Source organism: Micromys minutus (assembly GCF_963924665.1).
Source record: "Micromys minutus genome assembly, chromosome: X".
Lineage (NCBI taxonomy): Eukaryota > Metazoa > Chordata > Mammalia > Rodentia > Muridae > Micromys > Micromys minutus.
Window position 1 is genome coordinate 95132499 of NC_137970.1, and position 22051 is coordinate 95154549.

The 22051-nt window shown below is 36.2% G+C and overlaps 1 protein-coding gene across 2 annotated transcripts in view; it reads right to left on the reverse strand.

Moving 5' to 3' along the window:
* THOC2 (THO complex subunit 2) overlaps window positions 1-22051 on the reverse strand; it is a 112119-nt gene that overhangs the window by 81197 nt on the left and 8871 nt on the right. For both annotated transcript variants that reach the window (XM_080909516.1, XM_080909515.1), the window contains exons 2-4: window positions 15476-15534; window positions 5160-5251; window positions 3262-3313 (exon numbers count right to left, since the gene is read on the reverse strand). In XM_080909516.1, coding sequence (XP_080765642.1) covers window positions 3262-3313; window positions 5160-5251; window positions 15476-15534 — 203 coding nt within the window. The remainder of the gene's footprint in view (window positions 1-3261; window positions 3314-5159; window positions 5252-15475; window positions 15535-22051) is intronic.

Consider the following 22051-nt stretch of genomic DNA (forward strand, 5'->3'; position numbering starts at 1 on the left):
CTAGAAGCATATACCCCCAAGCCCAGTTAATCTCCACTTTTTAATGGTGTTTTCTCCAAGGCTTAATTGATCTCATTAATTTTTTTCCAGGGGATCCCAGTTATCACTGAGTCCTAAAATTGTTAAGATGACATCACTAAGGTCCTTAAGTTCTGGCACATGGAGCTTAAGTGGTCTTAACTACCTGGGCTGATTAAGGCACTATTCTTTCTGCCAGCTTAGTAGTAATACTGAACAGGACCTCAGGACATCTGTTGGTTAACCTGTCTCAACACTCACTTTAGTAGTTACCCCAATTATACTTACTCTATTTTCATTATTATTTTTCTAACTCAAAACACCATTCAAATAAATGTTGCATCATACCTTACTCCTATACCCTTAATTATCACATTCTTTTTAATTTCCCCTATGATTTTCTAAAAAGCCCTCAGCTTCCTCCTACTCGTGTGTTCTGTATCACCAACCAACTGGCCCACCTCCAAATTACATCAGTGCATCATGTAACATCAGAATCAGCCTCTCAAGTTACTCAGGCTCCCTTACCCTCATGTGATTAGTCTTTTTAAAAGGTGTCTTAACTTGAAAAGTATAGGAATATATTGTCTTATTACTCTTTAACACATTAAAAAGACAACATGATATAGTAAAAAAAATCGTGGGCTCCGGAGACAAAGGGACCAAGGTTCAAAGGCTGCCTTACTAGCAGCATTGCCTTGGGGGATAAAACCATCTCACTAAACCTCATCTTGCCAATCTGCATACCTAACAGAGTTGTTATAAAGATTAAGGTAAGATAAAAAGCTTTAACATGATGCCTAAAATATGGAAAGTGTTCCAAAACTAGCACCTATGCCATAATATTAGTATCATCATCATTACACATAACTCATTATTTTCTAAGATTAATTTAATTTTATGTTCATGAAGATTTTTCTAATTGGATATTTTATTTATTTACATTTCAAGTGTTATCCCCCTTCCCTCAGGAAAACCCCTATCCCATTCTCCCTCCCCCTGCTTCTGATGGCATTCCCACACTCAACCACCTACTCCCTCCTGCCCTTCCCTACACTGGGGCATCGAACCTTCACAGGACCAAGGGCCTCTCTACCCATTGATGCCCAACAAGGCCATCCTCTGCTACATATGTAGCTGAAGCCATGGGTCCCTCCATGTGTATTGTTTGGTTGGTGGTTTAGTCCCTGGGAGCTCTGGGGGGGGGGGGTTCTGGTTGGTTGATATTGTTATTCTTCCTCTGTGTTACAAACCCCTTCTGCTCCTTCAGTCCTTTCTCTAACTCCTCCACTGAGTATATGTAGATGTACCACAGTCAAGCATGGTACCTATGGAGGTAAGATACTCTACAATTGGTTCTAAGGATGAGAAGCTGCTATGTGGGTGCTAGGAACTAAATCTTTGTTCTCTGTAAGAGCAACAAGTGTTATTAACCACTAAGCCACCTTCCCAGCCAGCTAGATCACATTCTTTTTGTTTGTTTGTTTGTTTGTTTGTTTGTTTAGGATTTATTATGTATTATGTATTCAGTGTTCGGTCTGCATGTATGCTTGCAGATCAGAAAATGGCATCAGATCTCATTATAGACTATTGTAAGCCACCATATGGTTGCTGGGTATTAAACTTATAGAACGGCCTGTACTCTTTTAAGCTCTGGGCCATCTCTAGAGCCCTAGATTACATTCTTAATCCTAATTTCTCTACTTGTTCTGGAGTCACCTTTGTATTACTCTTTTCCTGACAAGGGTGAACATGCATGAAGGGGCAGACAAAGGATAGTCTTATCCAATTATGGGATTCTAATCCTGCCTGTAAAAATAGGTTGGGTAGAATGGATTAAATTTCCCCCAAAGTAACCAAAGATCATCATCATGAATCCATGTTACAATAAAATGCAATGAGCTGTAGAAATAATTCATTTGTCTAAAAGAATGAAGGAAAGTTATATGTTAATAAAATAAGTCAATTTAGGAAAATTAATAGGTTAGAAGAATCAAATAGAGTGAAAGGCTAATAAATGATAATTAACTAAAGAAAGACAAAACATATTCCCAACAATATTAAGGAACAACATCTTTCAAAAATAGCTCACATAAATTTGTTTCCTGTATAAAAAATTTATAGAAAAAAAGAAATTGTATTTACATTAGAATTTTTTTGTGTTAAATATATTTGTATCATTTTCAAATATTAAGTACATTTCTTCATTTTGTATAAACCAATCAATTAAATACCATGAATACTTTATCATTCAAACCAGGACAGTTCAGAGTAAAAGATGACACTATTAATGATTTTACCAGGAGAGGAAAAACTAGAACACATGGCCAACTCATTAGTGGTATGTCTTTCATATTATATCATTCATAAATATTTTAACCTGTTCCCAAAATTACCACTGTTCTGAAACTTGAAACATTCTCCAAAACCCTACAAAGAAATTCGTATTAGCTAAAACCTAACGCTAGATACTAAGTGAGCCACTTGAGTAACTCACCTAGTCCTAGGAATTGAGAGTAATATACTAAAGTAACTCCAACTTGACAAACCCTCAGAGGATGTCTTGTTTTAAAGGTAATATATGTCTAGCAATGTTATGTTAGAACTCAAAGTTAGAGAAAGCACAAAACTGACGGGGAAGCCATGCTCAGTTATTTAATCAATAAATAAAATCAGACAAATAAATTTGCAAAACATGTTTTCTTCAGAGACACTATCATTAACTGGAAATCAAAGAAATATTCCTTTTTGTTGAAAAAAAAAGTCTTCCCTGAATACTTATTCTGGATAAATACAACACAAATTTCTTACCCTCAAAACAAAAGTACTTTTAATGACATTGATTAATCTTACTCATTTTAAAGTTAAGAATCAAAAGGGAACAACAGCCAAGAACATTTGAGATTCAGAGAAACTTCAATGAATGACATGATATCATTACTAAAATTGCAGAAATGCAGACTAATGTCAGAAAATTTGACTTTTTTAAAAAATTAGCCCATTTACCTCAAACTTATATAAATACACATTATAAAACACTCAAAAATTATACTCTCAAGATAATTTATAAAATTTATAAATTAATTTTCATGACACTTGATTCACAAAACTATATTCTGTATAAAGTTAAAAATGATGGAAGATTTACAGAAACATTTACATGTTTATAAAACCTTGAAAGAAAGCATTTAACATGAACTTACCACAAAGTTGTTACATGCAAAATAAACATTTCCTACCTACCTAATATGCAGAACACGTCAGCAAGGATAGAAGGCATATCCTCACGGAATTCCTACAATAAAAAGAGATTTATAATCAGTTCCAGAATAGCACCAAAAAGTGTTATTATTTCAAAAGAATTCTCATCAATCAACTAGAAGTCAACTAAACTTCAACATCTCTACATTAGATTCTTCAAGGTAAGTTTCATAAATTTAAGAACATCAGTTAGAAAATAGTACTTGTGCTGGATGTGGTAGTACAGGCCTTTAATCCCAGACTAGAAAGGCAGAGGCAGGCAGGCTTCTGTGATTTCAAAGTCAGTATGGTCTACAAACCCCTGGATAGCCAGGGCTACATATAAACAGTAAGACCCTTTCTCAAAAAAAAAAAAATCATAGTGTAAGAAGATCAAAAATCAGACTGGAGAGATGGCTCAGTGGTCAAGAGCACTGACTGCTCTTCCAGAGGTCCTGAGTTCAATTCCCAGCAAGCACATGGTGGCTCACAACCATCTGTAATGGGATCTGATGCCCTCTTCTGGTGTGTCTGAAAACAGTTAAAGCATACTCACATACATTAAATAAATAAATCTTTTTTAAAAAGAAACAAATTCTAAAGAAAAAAAAACTGGCAGCTTCTAGGAGTCATATAAATCCATTTGTGTGGTTAAGATACTGGACAAATATATATTAGTATGGAAAAGCCATGACAAAGGCAATGCAATGTAGAAGCATATACTTATAACAAAGTATTCAAAATAAAGGACACAGTAACTTCAAAAAACACAGTATAGCCAAAATTTATTTAGACTATTTTCATAAATGAAAAAATAATTAGTCAATAGTACATACAGACTAAAAGCATATCATCAACTCTCAATTTACAGAATGAAATTATCTTAGTAGTCTATCAGTTGTTCAAGGCCTATGAATGCAAATACTCTGATTCATTAAAGAACAGAAGTAGGACACAAGAGTTTTTCCAAAGAAATATACCACTTCAATACGAACTATCCTAACTGGAGACGGTGTCAGGAAAGAGGAAAAATGAAACTTTGTACTGTTCAAATGTACTCAAGGAGGGATAGGGAGTATGACAACAGCTAAATTTAAAAACTTCCATTAAAACTACCCAAGAAAAGCACAAAAATCATATGAAGCAGATTCCAAACTCCCACAGAAAACTATAGAAACATAAACCATATAGAAAATTCACATACGTTCCTGAATACATCTCAATATTTATTAGAAAAGTTGGGCATAAAATTTACACAAATCTAAAGACCAGCCTAAATAGCACACCACTTGAAATTATTAGTTTACAATAAACACCTTAACAATTAACAGTCTTTCTTCCATTTCAAATTATCAAGTTAACAGACTGAGTAATTAGCAATCTACACTGAATCTGCATTTGAAAGTATCTGCTCTGAATCTGACCTAAATCCTCCAATAGATGTAAATAAAATCAAATTAGCCACTTAAAAGGTTTTTTTTTTAATCTAGTGGCTCTTTTCTAAAAGTCAGTAGGAAGCGGATACAAACAAATGAATGTCAGAATTGTACAACCACAATTTAAAATAATTTAATTCTTAAAATAAAAATTTAATCATAATTATCAAAAACTAACATTATTTCAAAAAATATTATATTTCTAAGTCAAAATATTAAGGCTTTGACATCATCACAGTACTTTTGTTTTAATCAATCCAGTTTATAGAACCCTTTCTTCCTTACAACCAGAAGAAAAAACTAAAATATCAATTCTGTTAAGCAAAAATGGCTTATCAATATTACCTTAAATATTACTTTAAAACAACTACTATTTTGACAAAATAAATGTCATACACGTAAAAGGGCTTTGTAACAAAAGTGAAAAGATATGGAACAATTACTGTTTTAAACATATATACTTACGCTAATGTCATTAAGAACACTAGATGCCTGTTCGTGCTTTAAATTTCCTTTAATGACATGGTATGACAACTCATAGAGAGCTTGTTGAAAATCTGTTGAACATAAAAGACGTAGTGTAAAGATAGTATCTTTAACAAGAAAGGCAAACTCTTGGAAAATCTATTCTCCCTTATTTCTCACAATTATTATAAAACATCAGTAATAAAACTATAATAATATACTGTAGAAGCTTATCTTTTTACTTCTACAAATGGTTTAGAAAAAGCTAACCATTTGTTCTCTACTGTAATAGGACTAGAAGGCATTCCCTTCTCTTTTCTCCATGGCTACAAATCTCACATAGTCACACATTTACTAAGTACATCATTTAATATTTTGATTCCTCTTCAATACTCTCTTCTCTGGTAGTCCTAAACCTTAATGTGTGCTAAGCAAGTGCTCTATCAATAAGCTATATCACCAGCCACTTTAATTTTATGCAATGTCTCATTAAGTTGTGAAGGGTAATCCAGCCTCAATGTCCCAGATAATAGATTTACAGACATGTAAATTACACCTGACCCACTAACACATTTTAAAGCATTTTCCCAGAATATTTCAAAGATATTTTAAATGAGTACACTATACCTCAAGATGTAAACAAAATTAACCATTTCCTCACCAGCCACCTTCACAGATTTGTCTAAATGTATTCAAAGTACACGTAATTCAACCTTGGGGCTACAGTGAAACCTAAGGAGTAGAGTTAAGCACGATAGAAAATTTCTTCCAAAATCTATTTTTTTCTCTTCAATTTCTATCAGAATTAAAAAAAAATAAAGACACATGTACTGACATAAATCAGTTGTAAAGTTCTTACCTATCATGCAAGAAGCTCTTTATTCTATTTCCTACATGACACAAAACTGGGTATAGTAGCCTGTAATCTAAGCACTTCGGAGATAGAGGTAGACAGACAAATGAATGCCCGAATTGTACAACCACAATTTAAAATAAATTAAATTTGATGTGCGGTAATCTCAGCACATATATCAAGTTCCAGATCAGCGTAGGTTACATAACACATTCTCAAAAAACCAAAACACAAACAGAAATAAAGCCTAGGAGCTAGAGAAATGTAGCTCAACTAATGGAGAGATTCTTTAGCTTTTCTGAGATCCTGAGTTCAATCCCCAGGATGATGAAATAGAAAAGTGCTCACAAGAAACATATTCCAAAACATACAAACACCAGGTATGGTAGTGAAGAATAAGTCCAGCATTCATTCAGAAAGCAAAGCAGGGGCAGGAAGAGCAGAAGTTTAAAGCAAGTTCTACAGAGCAAGTTGGAGTCCAACCTGACTACATGAGATCCTGTCCCACCCCATTTCACTCTCAAACTAAAATAAAGCCTAGTTATAATCCCTTTTTAGGAAAAAAATTTTCAGGACAAAAAAAACAAGTGAAGAAATTCTTCCAAAAAAAAACTGATATGACTGCTAATCACAAAACAAAATATACTATCTATCTTCTTTTAGATAATAAAGATAGTTTAGCAATAAAATAAATACATCCATTAATTCATTTTCAAAACAAATATAATGACATCAGTTCTTCATTATTTTAAGTCTTCTGCCATTATAAACACTATGCCCTCTCTCTGTTTAAAAGTAAATAAGCCATGTAAACACAAAAATAGTTTGTTGCTATGGTAGAATTGAGATCAATTTTAAATGTTTCACTCATGTTAACATTTCTTACAAAATATACAATATTATTTATTTTAAATTATCCACATGACTTTTTAAAGCAATCACTTAAAGAACAAAACAGCTGATTATCTTTAATTGTGGTCTTGGAGTATGTTATATACTATTCACTGGAGCTTTGTGAATTCTAATTTTAACCACAGAAGATTAAAATAGAGAAAAGTGACCCAGGTCATTTTGTTGACAAATGAAATATAAAATGAGCCAAATTATAATCCACACAGTAGCCAAGAAAGATTCCAATTTGCAACTTTTCAGAGTAAATACTTTGAAATGATCATGAACTGCTATTATATTTAAAGAAATGGTAACTGCAAGTTGCTTTGGTTTCAGGGTAGTCTATCATAGCAAGACAGAAATTGTTTATCAGATCATGAGGTACTGCCATGACAGACCTGACCATGTATTTTGACATTTACAATCTGAGCTGAAAGGGGTACTGAGAGCTCAGAGATCAGGGAGCTTAGATGATAAGACTGTTGAAAAGCAATGCAGATGAGAGTGGCTTGGCTTTTGATGTTTCAAAGGGAAGCAAAGACTCTACCAGGGCCATTTGTGTGATATTTTGTGTTCAGAATCTGTAGGTAAGCAGAGTGGAAGAGATAACTGTGATTAACAAGAGACTAGAACCTAAGACAATTGATGCTGTTAGCTGGAGCAGAGAAATGTGTGATGATTATGAAGAGACCAGCAAAGGAATGCTAGTCCTGCCCCTCAAAAGCTGTAGCACTCAGGAGAGCTGGCTCCACCCTTTAGTTAGGCAAGCAAGGGAGACTTGGCCTGGTGGCTTGGACATGAGAGCTAGTGGGCTGAGCAACTCAGCTACCAGCCAGGCCCAGATCCAGAGCTTTGAGTTGGCCCACCCCAACATCTATCCCATCTATGAGCTGCTGGAGTGTGTGAAGGGACTAGTCATACAAAAGCAAAGTTACATAATCTCCATGACTCAGGACAATAATCCTGATGAGAATCCAGTATGGATGGTATAGTAGAAGCCAGATGCCTCGAATGAGACAAATGAATCATTGCCATGAACATTTGCAAGTAAAGCTGTTTGGGCAAAGGATATACCGTGTGACACTGCGTGACACATCAATGTTTCCACACCAAGGTGTTGGAGGTTTGTTTAATTTTTATTTTTTAGTTTTTGTTTTCTTTTGTGGGGGAGGTTGCAAGGGTAGAGGGCAGATATCGAGGAACTGGGAGATCAGTGGAATTGGGGTATATAATGCGTAATTCATAAAGAATTATTTTTTTAATGTAAGAAAGGCAAAGAAAAAGTAAGGAACAGATGACATGAATGAAATTAAAACAAAAAGAAACTGGATTTATTGACTGCTGTGGACTGAGAAAGTGTTGAGATTAGCCCTATCTTCTTATATATTTCCTCTTTCAACAGAAAGATAGTGCCCACGTCTAAGAATTCTCCTATGATTACCTATTATTTTCATATTACCAATTATTTTTGAAGCCAAGAATATGTGAGGTGTGAGATTCCCTTCCTTCCTGCATACAGTACTATCTAGCTTGAGTGGTTTCAAGTAGGATGTGGGAGTCATGGACATTTTTTTCTTTTCTGCAACTCCTTTAATAAAGCAAAGGTACACTATTATCCACTCTAATTGGATAGGGGAACCATGGATTTGGTCTGGCCTAGCTGCCTTAAGAGGTATGACTCATAGATTTTCAGGTTAGAATCTATGGCTCATACAGCACAATATGCCCTGCAGTTCACTAGTGCACTCCCTCGGGCAGTGAATGGTTCTGGCCACTTTGTGCTTCTCTGTGTGTTTCCTCAGAAGTCAAGGAAGTATGTAAGCTTGACAGGACAATAGGTTAGACATTACTCTCGTGTACCCTGAATATCTTCCAAGCATCATTATATCCTGGCAACTATAACTATATTGATCCTGGCAACTGCCATTCTATTCTATTTCTGATAAGGGCATAAAAAGACTGATTGATCTCAATAAAAATTGTCACGGTGGCTAGAAAGGTGCTTAGCAGTTAAGAGCACTAGCTGTTCTTCTAGAGAACCCAGTTTCAATGCCCAGCACCCACATGAGAGTTCACAACTGTCTGTAACTCCAGTTCCAGAGGATCTAACACCTTCAAACATATACACAAAAAGGCAGAACACCAATGCACATAAAAGAATCATTAAAAAAATTTTAAAAATTAAAAAGGCATAGCCTCAAAAGAGAAGGAGGAAGAAAAGGAGGAAGAGAAAGAGACCAGTATCAATGAGGCAAAAATGTTCTGGAAAATATTTCCTTGGAGTCAGAAAACAAAAGCTATGGCACAGAGGGGGCCAAGACCTCATGCTGGCAGAAAAATTAAGTAATTTTGAAGAGTTTCCTAATTATTTTATAGGCATCAGAGCAGGGGTCCTCAACTTTCCTAATGCTAAGACACCTTAAAAGAGTTCATGTGTGGTGACCCCTTACCAGAACTTTATTTTTATTGCTACTGCATAACTGTAGTTTTGCTACTATTGTGAATCATAACGTAAATATCTGACTTCTGATAAGCGACCCCTGTGAAAGGGTTGTTTGACCCACAAGAAAGTGATGACATACAGATTAAGAACTGTTGCGTTAAGAGAAGTATAAAAACAACACTTTGAGAGGCCAAAAAAAACCATTAGTAAAAGTCTGACCTCTGCTGCAGTGAAAAATCCCAGGACTGAAGAGGACACAGAGAGCAGCTGAGACTTTACATCATGGGAGACCAAGACAGGCCATGGGTGAATGTACAGCCTCAAATGAAATAGAAATCCCAGAAGAAATGAATCAGTCATGGAGACAAGAAGACTTCATGCCTTGTAGCAGGATCAGAATCCCTGAAGAGAACTCAAGAAAGGACAGTGGTGAAGATGCAAGTTCCTAGTTATAGCAGGAAACCCCAGCATTTTGGAAAAACCAGACGAATGCCAAAGACAGTGAAACTATGGAGTGGAGTCAGCCGGAGCCTAGGAAACTAGATGAATGAGCTGTGGATGGCAGAGGCAGAGTGCTGCTGACAGGATCCTTGGTGCCCAGACGATAATGAGTAGGTCCCAGACATCAAGCACTGAACTCTGTTCACTGCTGAACCTTTGACTGTGCCCTGATTATTTCCTCTTGAAGTAAAAACCTTTAACTTTTTAACAGGAACACATAGTTGAGAAACTGAATTGGTAGATTGACTAGAGTTTTTAGAAGGACTTGATATTTTGGAGACTATGTATATTTTGGAGAATTTGAATATTTTACAGATGTTTGAAGTTTGAAGCAAACTTTAGCTATTTTAAAGACACTTAACGTTTAAAGTGTTTGAATTTTTAAAGACTGAGACTTCTAAAGTTGGAATATTTTATATTGTGATACTAACATTAATATGAGATCTTGAGGATGAAAAAATAAGAAAAGTTAGGGTCTCACAATGCTGTGCTTGTATGTCAAGTTGACAAGGGGTCAATTGTGCTAACTAGTTTTATGCTAATTTGACACACACTAGAATCACTTAGGAAGTCCAAACCTCAACTGAGAAAATGTCCCCTACCAAAGTGGCCTGTGGTATATTTTCATAATTAATTTTTGATGACTGCTGTAGAAGGGCCCAGTTCTTTGTAGGCACTATGACCCTTGGACCGGTAATCCCATGTGCTATAAGAAAGGGTAAATACAAAGGGAGAGGAGTAGGCAGTAAGCAGCACTCCTACACAACTTCAACATCAGATCTGCTTCCAGCTTCCTCTCTTGAGTTCCCGCTCTGATAGACTATAAGCTATAAAATGAAATAAACCCTTTCCTCCCCAAAATATTTTTAGTCATGAAATTTTGTTACAGCAACAGAAACCCTAACTAAGAAAATGGTGCTTTAAAACTATCAAACTAGCCAGAGTTGAAAAACTTTACACTTACATTAATAATGTGCAGGGAAACATACAACCTTCACATATGAAAAAAAAAACTCAGTAAATACTTCACATTAGTGCTATCATTTTAGAAAAAGCAGTTTTAAGGATAGCAACTAGACAGAGGGATACTTGCATATAAGTGTTTGATGTCAGGTCCTTTCAAAAGAGCAGTATGAGCTCTTAACTGAACTGATGAACCATCTCTCTAGCCAACAAGATTGCTTCATTGTTAAAAAGCAGAGAAAACTTTAAAAGCGAACAAACAGTATGCACAATGTAAATCATGTACCTCAAATGAAATTAATTCCAAGGTATAGCAAGGGATATGTAAAAGAGATTATTACCCATACTAAATCTAAGACAAAACAAAGGAGATTCTAAAGATGGTATTAAGCCAGTTTCCTCCACAAACCACCAAATAGGACCTTACACCAAAGCTTGGCTACTGGCAGAGATTTACCAACGGGTCTGTGTTGAGGAAGAAAGAGGAGATATGGAAGGAGAATAACGGTTATTCAGCCAATAAGGCCACAGTCCTAACTATTTTTGATTCATGGGTAAACAAAAAAAGAAGAAGAACAAGTAAATGAACTAAAATCATACTTTTAAGGATCCATGCAATCATTCAAAACTGAAATAGTAGCAACACATTAACTTATACATATAAATTTTCAATCAAACAAGAACAAAATTAGTAAGTCTAAAACTAATAATAGAGAAGAAAAATAAGTAATCCAGTGCTTTGGAAGTGCTTTCTTTTTTGGAGGAAGGGTCTCCCCAGGGTGGCTTCAAACTCTCCATCTTCCTGCCTCTGCATTTCCAGTACCAGAATTTTTTATAACCAGGCGAGGATAGCAGTGGGACTCACCACCAACCCAGCCACAAGATGTGCTGGGGCAATGATGGCACAGTACTTGTGGGAATGACCAACCAAATACTGGTTCAGCTTGAGGCCCACATGAGAGGGAGCCCATGCCTGATAAAACCTGGATGGTCAGGAAACATAGGCAGAACAACCCAGAGACCTACGATAGAATCAAACACAACTTGCAAGAAACAAACAAACAAAAATTAATGAAATGAGTCCTAATGATATTTTGCTATACTCATATTGATACCTAGCCCCATAGTCATCCAGCAACTGTTGGGAGCAAATGCAAAGACCCACAGCCTAATATTAGGCAGAGTTCAGAAAGTTAGGGAAACAAATCCCTTCACAATAGTCACAAATAATATAAAATATCTTGGGGTACACTAACCAAACAAGTGAAAAATCTGTATGACAATAACTTCAAGTCTCTCAAGAAAGAAATCGAAGATCATCTCAGAAAATGTAGAGACCTCCCATGCTCATGGATTGGCAGAATTAACATAGTAAAAATAGCAATCGTACCAAATGCAATCTACAGATTCAGTGCAATCCCCATCAAAATCCCAACACAGTTCTTCAAAGACATGGAAAAAGCATTTCTCAAATTCATCTGGAAAGGCAAAAAACACAGAATAGCAAAGACAATTCTCAACAATAAAAGATTGACTGGGGGAATCACCATCCCTGATCTCAAGCTCTACTACAGATCAATAGTAATAAAAACTGCATGATACTAGTATAGAGACAGACAGGTTGATCAATGGAATAGAATTGAAGACCCAGAAATAAAACCACATACTTATGCACACTTGATCTTTGGCAAAGAAGCCAAAAATATACAATGGAAAATATAAAGCATCTTCAATAAATGGTGCTGGTCTAACTGGCTATCTATATGTAGAAAAATGAAAATAGACCTGTATTTGTCACCTGGAACAAAGCTCAAGTCCAAGTGGATCAAGGACCTCAACATAAAACCAGATACAATGAAATCCAATAGAAGAAAACGTGGGAAAGAGACTTGAACTCATTGGTACAGGAAGAAATTTCCTAAACAGATCACTAACCCCACATTTGATAGAGGGATAATATCCAAAATGTATAAAGAACTCTAGAAGCTAACCACAAAAAAAAAAAAAAAAAAAAAAAAAAAAAAAAAAAAAAAACAACCCAATCAAAACATGGGGTTTAGAACTAAACGAAGAATTCACAACAGAGGAATCTTGAATGGCTGAGAAACACCTAAAGAAATGTTCAAAGTCCTTAGTGAACAGAGAAATGCAGATCCAAATGACCCTGATATTTCACCTCATACCAGTCAGAATGGCCAAGATCAAAACCTCAGGTGACAACACATGTTGGTGAGGATGTGGAGAAAGACGAACACTCCTCCATTGCTGGTGGGATTGCAAACGGGTACAACTACTCTGGAAATCAATTTGGAGGCTCCTCAGAAAACTGGAAATAGATTTACCTAAAGACCCAGCAATACCACTCTTGGGAATATACCCAAAAGTGCCCCACCATGGCACAGGGGCACATGTCCCACTATGTTCATAGAAGCCTTATTTGTGATAGCCAGAACCTGGAAACAACCCAGATGTCCCACGACAGAAGAATGGATACAGAAAATTTGGTTCATTTACACAATGGAATACTACTCAGCCATTAAGAACAAGGACATCCTGAGCTTTGCAGACAAATGGGTGGAACTAGAAAATATCATCCTGAGTGAGGTAACTCAAACCAAAAGGAACATGCATGAGATGTACTCACTAATATTTAGATATTAACAAATTTTTTAAAGTGCAGAATACCTAATATAAAGTCCAGAGAACTCAAAAAATGTCAACAAACTGAAGATTCCAAGTGAGAATGCCTCAGTCCTACTTGGACAGAGAAAAAAGCAACCACAAAGGGAGAGAGGGAGGGATGGGGGAGGGGAACATGATCTGGTATTGGGTGGGGAAAAAGGATTGAAGCCCTGAGGGCCAGCAGAAAAGAGTGAAAACAGGTGACCTCAGGATGTAGGAGGTTGGGAGACCCTCCAGAATGTACCAGAGACCTGGGAGGTAAGAGACCTCAGGACTCAAAGCAGGAGGTACATAGATGCAATGCCCTACAGTGGGGGAGAGGGAACTTATAGAGCCTACCTACTTCCAGCAGAAAGACAGGGCATCAAGTGAGGAAGGGGGTTGCTATCCCACAGTCAAAACTCTGATCTGTAATTGTTCCTATCTGATAAAACTTCAGGGATAAAGATGGAGAAGAGCCTGAGAAAAAGAAGGTCCAGGGACAGCCCAAGGCCTGACACCATTACTGAGGCTATGGAGTGCTCACAAAAAGTGGCCTATCATGACTGCCCTCTGAAAGACTCAACAAGCAGCTGAAAGAATCAGATGGAGATATTTACATATCTGCTGACCCCTGTGGTAAAATTAGAGAAAAGCTGGAAGAAGCTGAGGAGGAGGGTGATCCTGTAAGAAGACCAGCAGTCTCGATTAACCTGGACCCCTGAGATCTCTCAGACACTAGATCACCAACCAGGCAGCATACACCAGCTTATATAAGGCCCCCAACACATATACAGCAGAGGACTGCTGGTTCTAGGTTCAGTCAGAGAAGATGCACTTAACCTTCAAGAGACTGGAGGCCACAGGGAATTTAGAGGTCTGGCAGGTGGGGACATCCTTATGGAGACAGGCTAGGGGAGTATAGCATATGGAACAGTAGGCAGATGGTCCAGGAGGGTTTGGATAAATCTTGAGTGTAAAAACATCAAAAAACCTTCTGCAAAATATACAGTCTTTACCAATATATTTTAAGTAATGTACTCTGGCTGTTGTGGCTATTCTCAGAGATGCTCTAAAATTCTCAGTCTGTAGGTCTAAATATTAGAATATATTAAATTTCAATAAAAACAAAAGTATCCTAAAATAACAGAAACCAAAATTTGGTGTTTCATTTGTTAAAAATACTTTCCCTACAAGCCTCCAAATATTCTATCTAATAAATATATTCTCTCAAATTAAGGTAATACTCTATTTTTGATAAAGCCAAAAGAGTTTTTCTATAGGAAAAACATTCTTCTTAAACATCTATTAACAATGCCATGTAACTACAATAATTGTTACATATTTATTTTGTTAAAATAGACTATTAGCTAAAAAATACTGATTTTATACCAGAAAAGTACAGGATTATCTTCAATATAAGCTATAAATAAAATACTATAAATCAGACACAACTGCTTTTATTTTGGCTTGTCTTTTGCCAAATCCATGTTCCTAGTTTTAAATTAATGAAAGATAAAGAGTAAAATTCCATAAAAATTTATATCCTGCTTAATTATGGAACATTTTTACTTAATATATCCTATCTGTATATGCAGCAAACACTCCTTTGCTTATATTTTCCATGACAACTGCCTTTAACAAGCTCCCCAGGTACCACCTGAACACAACCAGTTTGAGCAAAAACACTGAACTGGGTTGGTGGAAATTTTCTAGTACAAATATAAACAAAACTGTTTTTCTTTCCAAGACAGTTTTTTCTCACATTTATGACTGGTCCAGCTAACTACAGAAATGTAAACAAATGTGCAAACAATGATAAAAGTCAGACAGATGAAATACTGTGTGTATCCAAGATAGTCTTAGTGTTAACTACATTTTTTTACTAACTATAAGGTCTTAATTAATTACATGCATTCTTATACCTTTGATTTCCATATGTAAGTTTAAATAAAAATTTATATTTTTAACAAACAATATCTATGATACTTTTAAAAATCATACCTCTGTAGGTCGAACTGTCATGGCTTTTATTTTCACTGAGAATCCGGCATAAATGCAAACTAGAATTTAAAAAGAACAAACAAAAAATATATCAATTTCCAATCCTAAAACAGTTGATTCCCAAGGAACAAGTTTTATCTCTTAAAAAGTATATGGAAATGTCCCAGATGTGTTTAAATACCTATGAACATGACAAAACCTTCTAACCCATCAGAACAAGAGAGCAATCAACCCATCTTTCTGAAAACTGGCAGATCATTTTTACATAAAAATTTTTCTGCCTCTCATTATAACCACTGGGTAACTCAATAGTAAGTAATGTCTCTATTTGACATAGTGATGCATGATTGTAATCCTAAGATTTAAGAGATAAAGGAGATTCAGCCTCTGCTACCATAGTAAATTTGGAACCCAGTCTCAAATAAAATGTCTCCATTTTGAACTATTTTGGCCAACAGTGGGAATGGTAGATGAGATCCCCTCCCCCCTTGTTTTGGAAAAAAGTTAAAACATAAAAGGAGCAGTGCAAGGGCAGGTAGAGAGAAGAAGGAATGATTAGGGTTGGATATGACCACAGTAAATTGTGCACAGAAATGAAAAGATCATAATGAAACCCATTATTTTGTACAATAATATATGCCAATAAAATGATAGAATTAGAACATCTTCATTTTAAGATCCCTAATAAAAAAAATCCACCATCTGTCAGTGGCTTTTCACACCATGGAAACAGACTAAAAGCATTATGTCCCAGCTACTGATGAAATAATACAACACCCAGAGAAAATAAAATCAGAATGTCAAAAATATACTGCATTCTCATCTTCATTTTAACACTATAGATAACATGCTATCTACTACAAAGTAAGACAAAACAGTAAAGCAAAGGGAAATATAGCTGAGACAAGATTGGCAAAGACTTGATTATTAAACTAGAAACTAGAAAATGTTTGTGTGACCCAAAATAAGAACAAAACAACCAAAACGCCAAAAGGGGCATCCTACAGAATGTGAATTAATACACTGTGGGGAAGAGTATCCATTATCTACAATGCTTAGAACAAAAATTATTCCAGAATTTAATTTTTGCATATTTCTGTTCAAAATTTTTATGTACCTAAGATGTCTAAGGACTAAAACATTAACACAAAATATATTTTGTTTCATATATACCTTACACATATATGAAGATTTGTTTTCATGTATGTGTGTATATTTGAATTAGTGTATAACATGCTCAGGTGCCTATGAAGGGCACCAGGTGTCGTCAGATCCCCTGGAGCTGGAGTTACAGGCAGGCAGATGTGAGCTACCCAACATAGGTCCCAGGACCTAAACTCAGATCCTCTGAAAGAGCAGTTAAATATTATCAACTGCTAAGCCATTTCTACAACCCCCTAACAATAATTGTATATATTTAACCAGGCACTCAACAGTTTACTGTACAGTGACAACACATATGCCATTTTATTACTTAGTAGGCAGACTTGGAAGTGAAAACCTGGACATGTTCAGAAAAGGTGTTATTGGGGCTGAAAGGGACTAACCGGTTCTTGTTTTACTTAGAAACTCTAAATAAACCATGTTCTTAAGCTGAGTTCTTTCAGCCTGTCAGTAATAAAAGTTTCTACTGGTGGTATCTTATCTCAGTACTCAAGAAGTTTCAGACTTTAGAGCATTTCTAATCTCAGCTTATTGATGTCTAAGCCTTCCCTCCCTCCCTTTCCTTCTCAGTGGAATCATCACTCTTATGCTTGCAAGTTCATTTGTCCTTATATTTGATTGTTTTTGCTCTTAGCAGCACCACCTTCTCTCCCAAACACACTGGATGACCTTACCCACTTCTAAAGTAATTCTTAAGTGTATCTACCTCTAATTTTTCCTCTACACCAAACATATTTACAAGTGCTACTGGATTTTCTGACTCAGATTCTTAGTAGACATGCTAGACAAAAAAGGCACCCAACCCTAATATCTCAACCATCATCTTTCAGCATAGATACAACACAGAAACTGTCTAAAAAAAATTACTGCTTATGAATAAAATCCTTAGCACCAAAAATTTATTAATTATTAATTTATGCAAATCCAGTCCACAGAGTATAGTCCAGTGGTAAGCCACTACTTAACATGCATAAGGCCCTGGTTTCAATCTCCAGAACCAACAAAATAAATATATCTGAGCTCTGAAATATTTGGGGTTTGGAGGGGTGGTTGTTTGTGGTTTTGTTGTTGTTTTGATTTGGTTGGGTTTTTTTGAGACACAGTCTTACTATACATCCCAGTGGCTCTGCCTCCAGAGTGCTGGCCTAGCTTTTTTGTTTGACAGACACAGAATCTTACCCTGCAGCCCAGACTAGCCTGGCATACTTGATCCTCCTAACTCAGTATCACAAGCACTGAGATTCCAAATGTGTAACACCATATCCAATACTGTCATTTTTTAAATGACATCATTTAGATACTGAGATAAAATGAAAACACTGCATAATCAATTCCTACCCAAAATTAAATTATTAACAGTTGCCTGCATGAAAACTACTTGTAAATCTGTCTTTATTTTCTCAGATAGGGTCTTCTTATTTAAGGTTAGAATATACTCACTATGTAGCTTTGATTGGCTTCTAATTCAACTTAATTCTTTTACCTAAACCACCCAAAATCCTGGGACTAAGTAGTTACCAACATGTCCATGACAGTGGTTTTTAACTGTAGGCTTAACTATCTTGTTTTAGAACACCATTTTTTTTTCCACTTAAGAAACCACTAACAAGCTACAATAAACCAAGTTTATCACTTCAAGGAAAAGAGAGTATTTGTTGTCAATGATAAAAATCTAAACTTTCAAGCTAAAATAATTTTTGAAAAACTTGTTTCTGCCACTATGGGAATGACTACTGTCATAGAAGTTTCCCTGATCAACTTTGGTGGTGACTCTAAGGAATGTGTATTTGATACCATACAATGAAGATTGTCAATATTTGGAAGAGTTGCATGTTTCAGTGAAAGACTTTTTCCAAATAACCACTGTATGTTGAAAAATGACTGTGGATAAAAGATCCACTCCAAAATGAAAAAGAATCAAATGGATTTTATTGACAAAGTATCAAAATGTCATTTCTTTGTATTTGATTTGGGGGAGGGGGTCTGGTTTAGTTAGGGATTTCTGGCTTGGTTTCTTTTACATTTTTGTTAGGAATTGGGGGGGTGGTAGAAAGCAGACTCCTACTGTGCAGCCCATGACTATATAGACCAAGCTGACTTGGAGTTTGCCACAGTCCTCCTGCCTCTGCATCCTGAGTACTGGGTTTATAATTTTGCACCACCATACCTGGCACCAAAGTAGTTTAAACTGGGACACAGAGAGAAAGGATCACTTGAGCCCTTGAATTCTAAACCAGCTAGAGCAACAACAACAACAACAAAAAAAAAACCCTCTCTTTAAAAAAAATAATAAAAGAGGGGGGCACACAGACAATGAGAAGAGAGAGGGAGAGATTGAGATTAAGATTTTTGCCATGCTATCAAACAATAATGTGCATAATTACCCAAGAAGCTTAATACAATTGTGCTGCCCTTGCCAGCTATTTAGCTGTGTGAGACTAGATTTTCTTCATAACCTCAATCACAATGACCTATTACAATTCCTAACTCACAAAAAAAAAAAAATCAATGACAGCTACAAAAGACTAAAAAAATGAAGGACTGGCAAGATGGCTTACCAGATAAAGGTGCTTGCCACTAAGCCTGAGAATCTGAATTTAATCCAAGGAACCTACACAAAGGTAGACGAAGAGAACCTTTCCTCTGACTACCACATGTATGCTATAGCACATATGCACACACGCGGCACGCACGTACCCACACCCACACACCTACACGTACATATACCACACACATTCACATATACAAAATAATGATTTTAAATACTAAATCAAAATGAAAACACCTGGATATCATGCCTCATGCCTATACATGTCTATACACCACACTCCTGGGGTGGAGGCAAAAGGAGTGCCTTGAATTTGAGGCCAGTTTGGCCTACAAAGTGAGTTCTAGGAGATTACAAATCAAGGTTCCAAGGTAGATTACAGACCAAGACCCCATTTCAAAAAGAAAAGTAAGGTCCCAAAATAATATAGGATAACATCATTAACCTTGGAGTTAGGATTATTCCAACACTCAGAGGACTGAGACAGGAGGACTGTCTTGAGTTCCAAGAAAGTCTGGGCTAGCATGAAACCCTGTCTGGAAAAAAAAAAACAAAAAATGAGCAAGTGGGAAAGGGAGGAATTAAGCATAAAGGTTACTAGTATAGCAAATAATTAATCAATCTGACAATAGTAAAATGAATCATTTCTGTTCATCAAAATTCACCATTAAGCCAAGTGTGGATGAAGATGCTAATCATGCATTATAGACCACCCTGGACTACATAGCCAGAACTTATCTCAAAAACTAACATCAAAAAGATCACTATTAGCTAAACATGATGCCACATTCCTGGCATATACCAGTACATAGGAGGCTGAGGAAGGAAAATTTATTGTGAGTTAGAGACCAGCCTAGGTTACAGAGTTCTAAATCATCCTGGGCTACAAAGTCAAAACCCAACCTCAAAAATGTTTAGAGGTCACTGTCTGAAGATTTAATATGTACTAAGAACAGGCATATACCTGTAATAATGCAAAATAACCCACAAATAACATGAAGTATCTCAAAGATAGCAAAAAAAAATTAGTATGAAACTGTAATGGTTTGTATATGCTTGAGCCAGGAAGTGGTATGGTCTTGTAGGAATAGGTGTGTCACTGTGGATGTGGGCTTAAGATCCTCACCCTAGCTGCCTGAAGATGCTCAAGTTCTTTGTTTCCTTTTGGATGAAGATGTAGAACTCTCAGCTCCTCCTTTACCATGCCTGCCTGGATGCTTCCATGTTCCCACCTTGATGATAATGGACTAAACCTCTGAACCTGTAAGCCAGCCCCAATTAAATGTTGTCCTTATTGCCTTGGTAATAGTGTCTGTTCACAGCACTAAAACCCTAACTAAGACAGGAAACAAAAGATATAAAGAAGATCCTCACAAGGATAAACCAGAACTTCTAAAGACCAATAATATACTGTAAAATGATGCTCAATGAAAATGTAAGACAATGAAAAACACCCAAATCACACTGATATTTCTTTCCTAAGTTTTGCTGCTGTTTTGAAACAAGGTTTTGTGTTGCTCAGGCTAACCTTGAATTCCTGATCCTTCTGTCTCAGCTTGGCAAACCTTCCCATCCTCATTAATATTCGATCCTAACTTTAAAAGTTGGTGACATATACCTATAATCCCAGAATTTATGAGGTAGAATATGGAGGACCAAAACACAAATGTCAAAATAATGATTACCACAGAGGTCATGAAAAGAGAGATCAGAAAAAGAGGTTATGTTACCTGATGGGAATGTAAAATAGGTGGTATATACATTTTGGTTTTTTGTTGATTTGTTTATAAGTTTGTGTTTTGTTCTGTTTTATTTTATTTTGAGTCTTCCTATGTGACCTTACAGGGCCTATAACTTGCTCAATATTCCAGGCTGGTTTCGAATTCATAGATCTGCACATCTCTTAAGTGCTGGGATTAAATGTGTGCCTAGAACACATTTAGCTGTTAGCTTGCTTTTTGACCCTACTTCTATTATATAGCCTAGGCTAGCCTCAAATTCTTGATTCTCCTGTTTTAGCCTCTTAATGTTGGTTTATAGGCATGTGACTTGTATTTGAACTGTACTATTCTCTAAGCTCTACATTTAGGCATTTCTCCATATTTTTGTTCAATTTCACAATCTAGAAAAAAATCTTATAGGCCAACTTTTTTGGTTTTAAGATAGGATCTCAATGTGTAGCCTTGGCTGGTTTAGAATTCACTATGTAGACCAGTCTGTCTTTGAACTCAAAGAGGTCTGCGTGTCACTGCTTTCTGAGTGCTATGATTAAAGGCATGGGCCACCATGTCCAGCCATGCCAACATTTTAAAGTAAATGAAGAGAACCAACGAGTTTCTTTCTTTTATGACAATTTCATGAATACTACATTTACATCAATTCCACTCTACCCTTTCTCACCTCCAACTCCTTCCAACACCCCCTTCACTCCTGTCCAATTTATGAGTGGGCTGAACATGTCCCTGGCATATGCAATGCCTGGAGTTTAATCTTTAGCACTGGGAGAAAAAAAGCTTATGGAGTCTGTTTATCCATCCTATCTTTTGCCAATATGATGCTACAATACCATCACTTGCAAAGAGTACCTATGCTATAGGCTACCCACATCCCTATACCTTGCCTCTGTATCATATATTTTGATATTTCATTTGTTGGCTAGAAAAAAAACCAATAAGCACCTTCTGGTCCACAAGTTACTTATACATGTTTTTCTTTGCTGTTTTGCTACTATAGCTGAACCCACAGCTTTGCACATGCTAGTCAATTACTCTCTCAATAAGATAGACCCTTATCCTTCTATTTTTTAATTTGGACAGTCTGGGCAAGTTTATTAAGCTAACCTTTAACTCACTTTGTAGCCCACC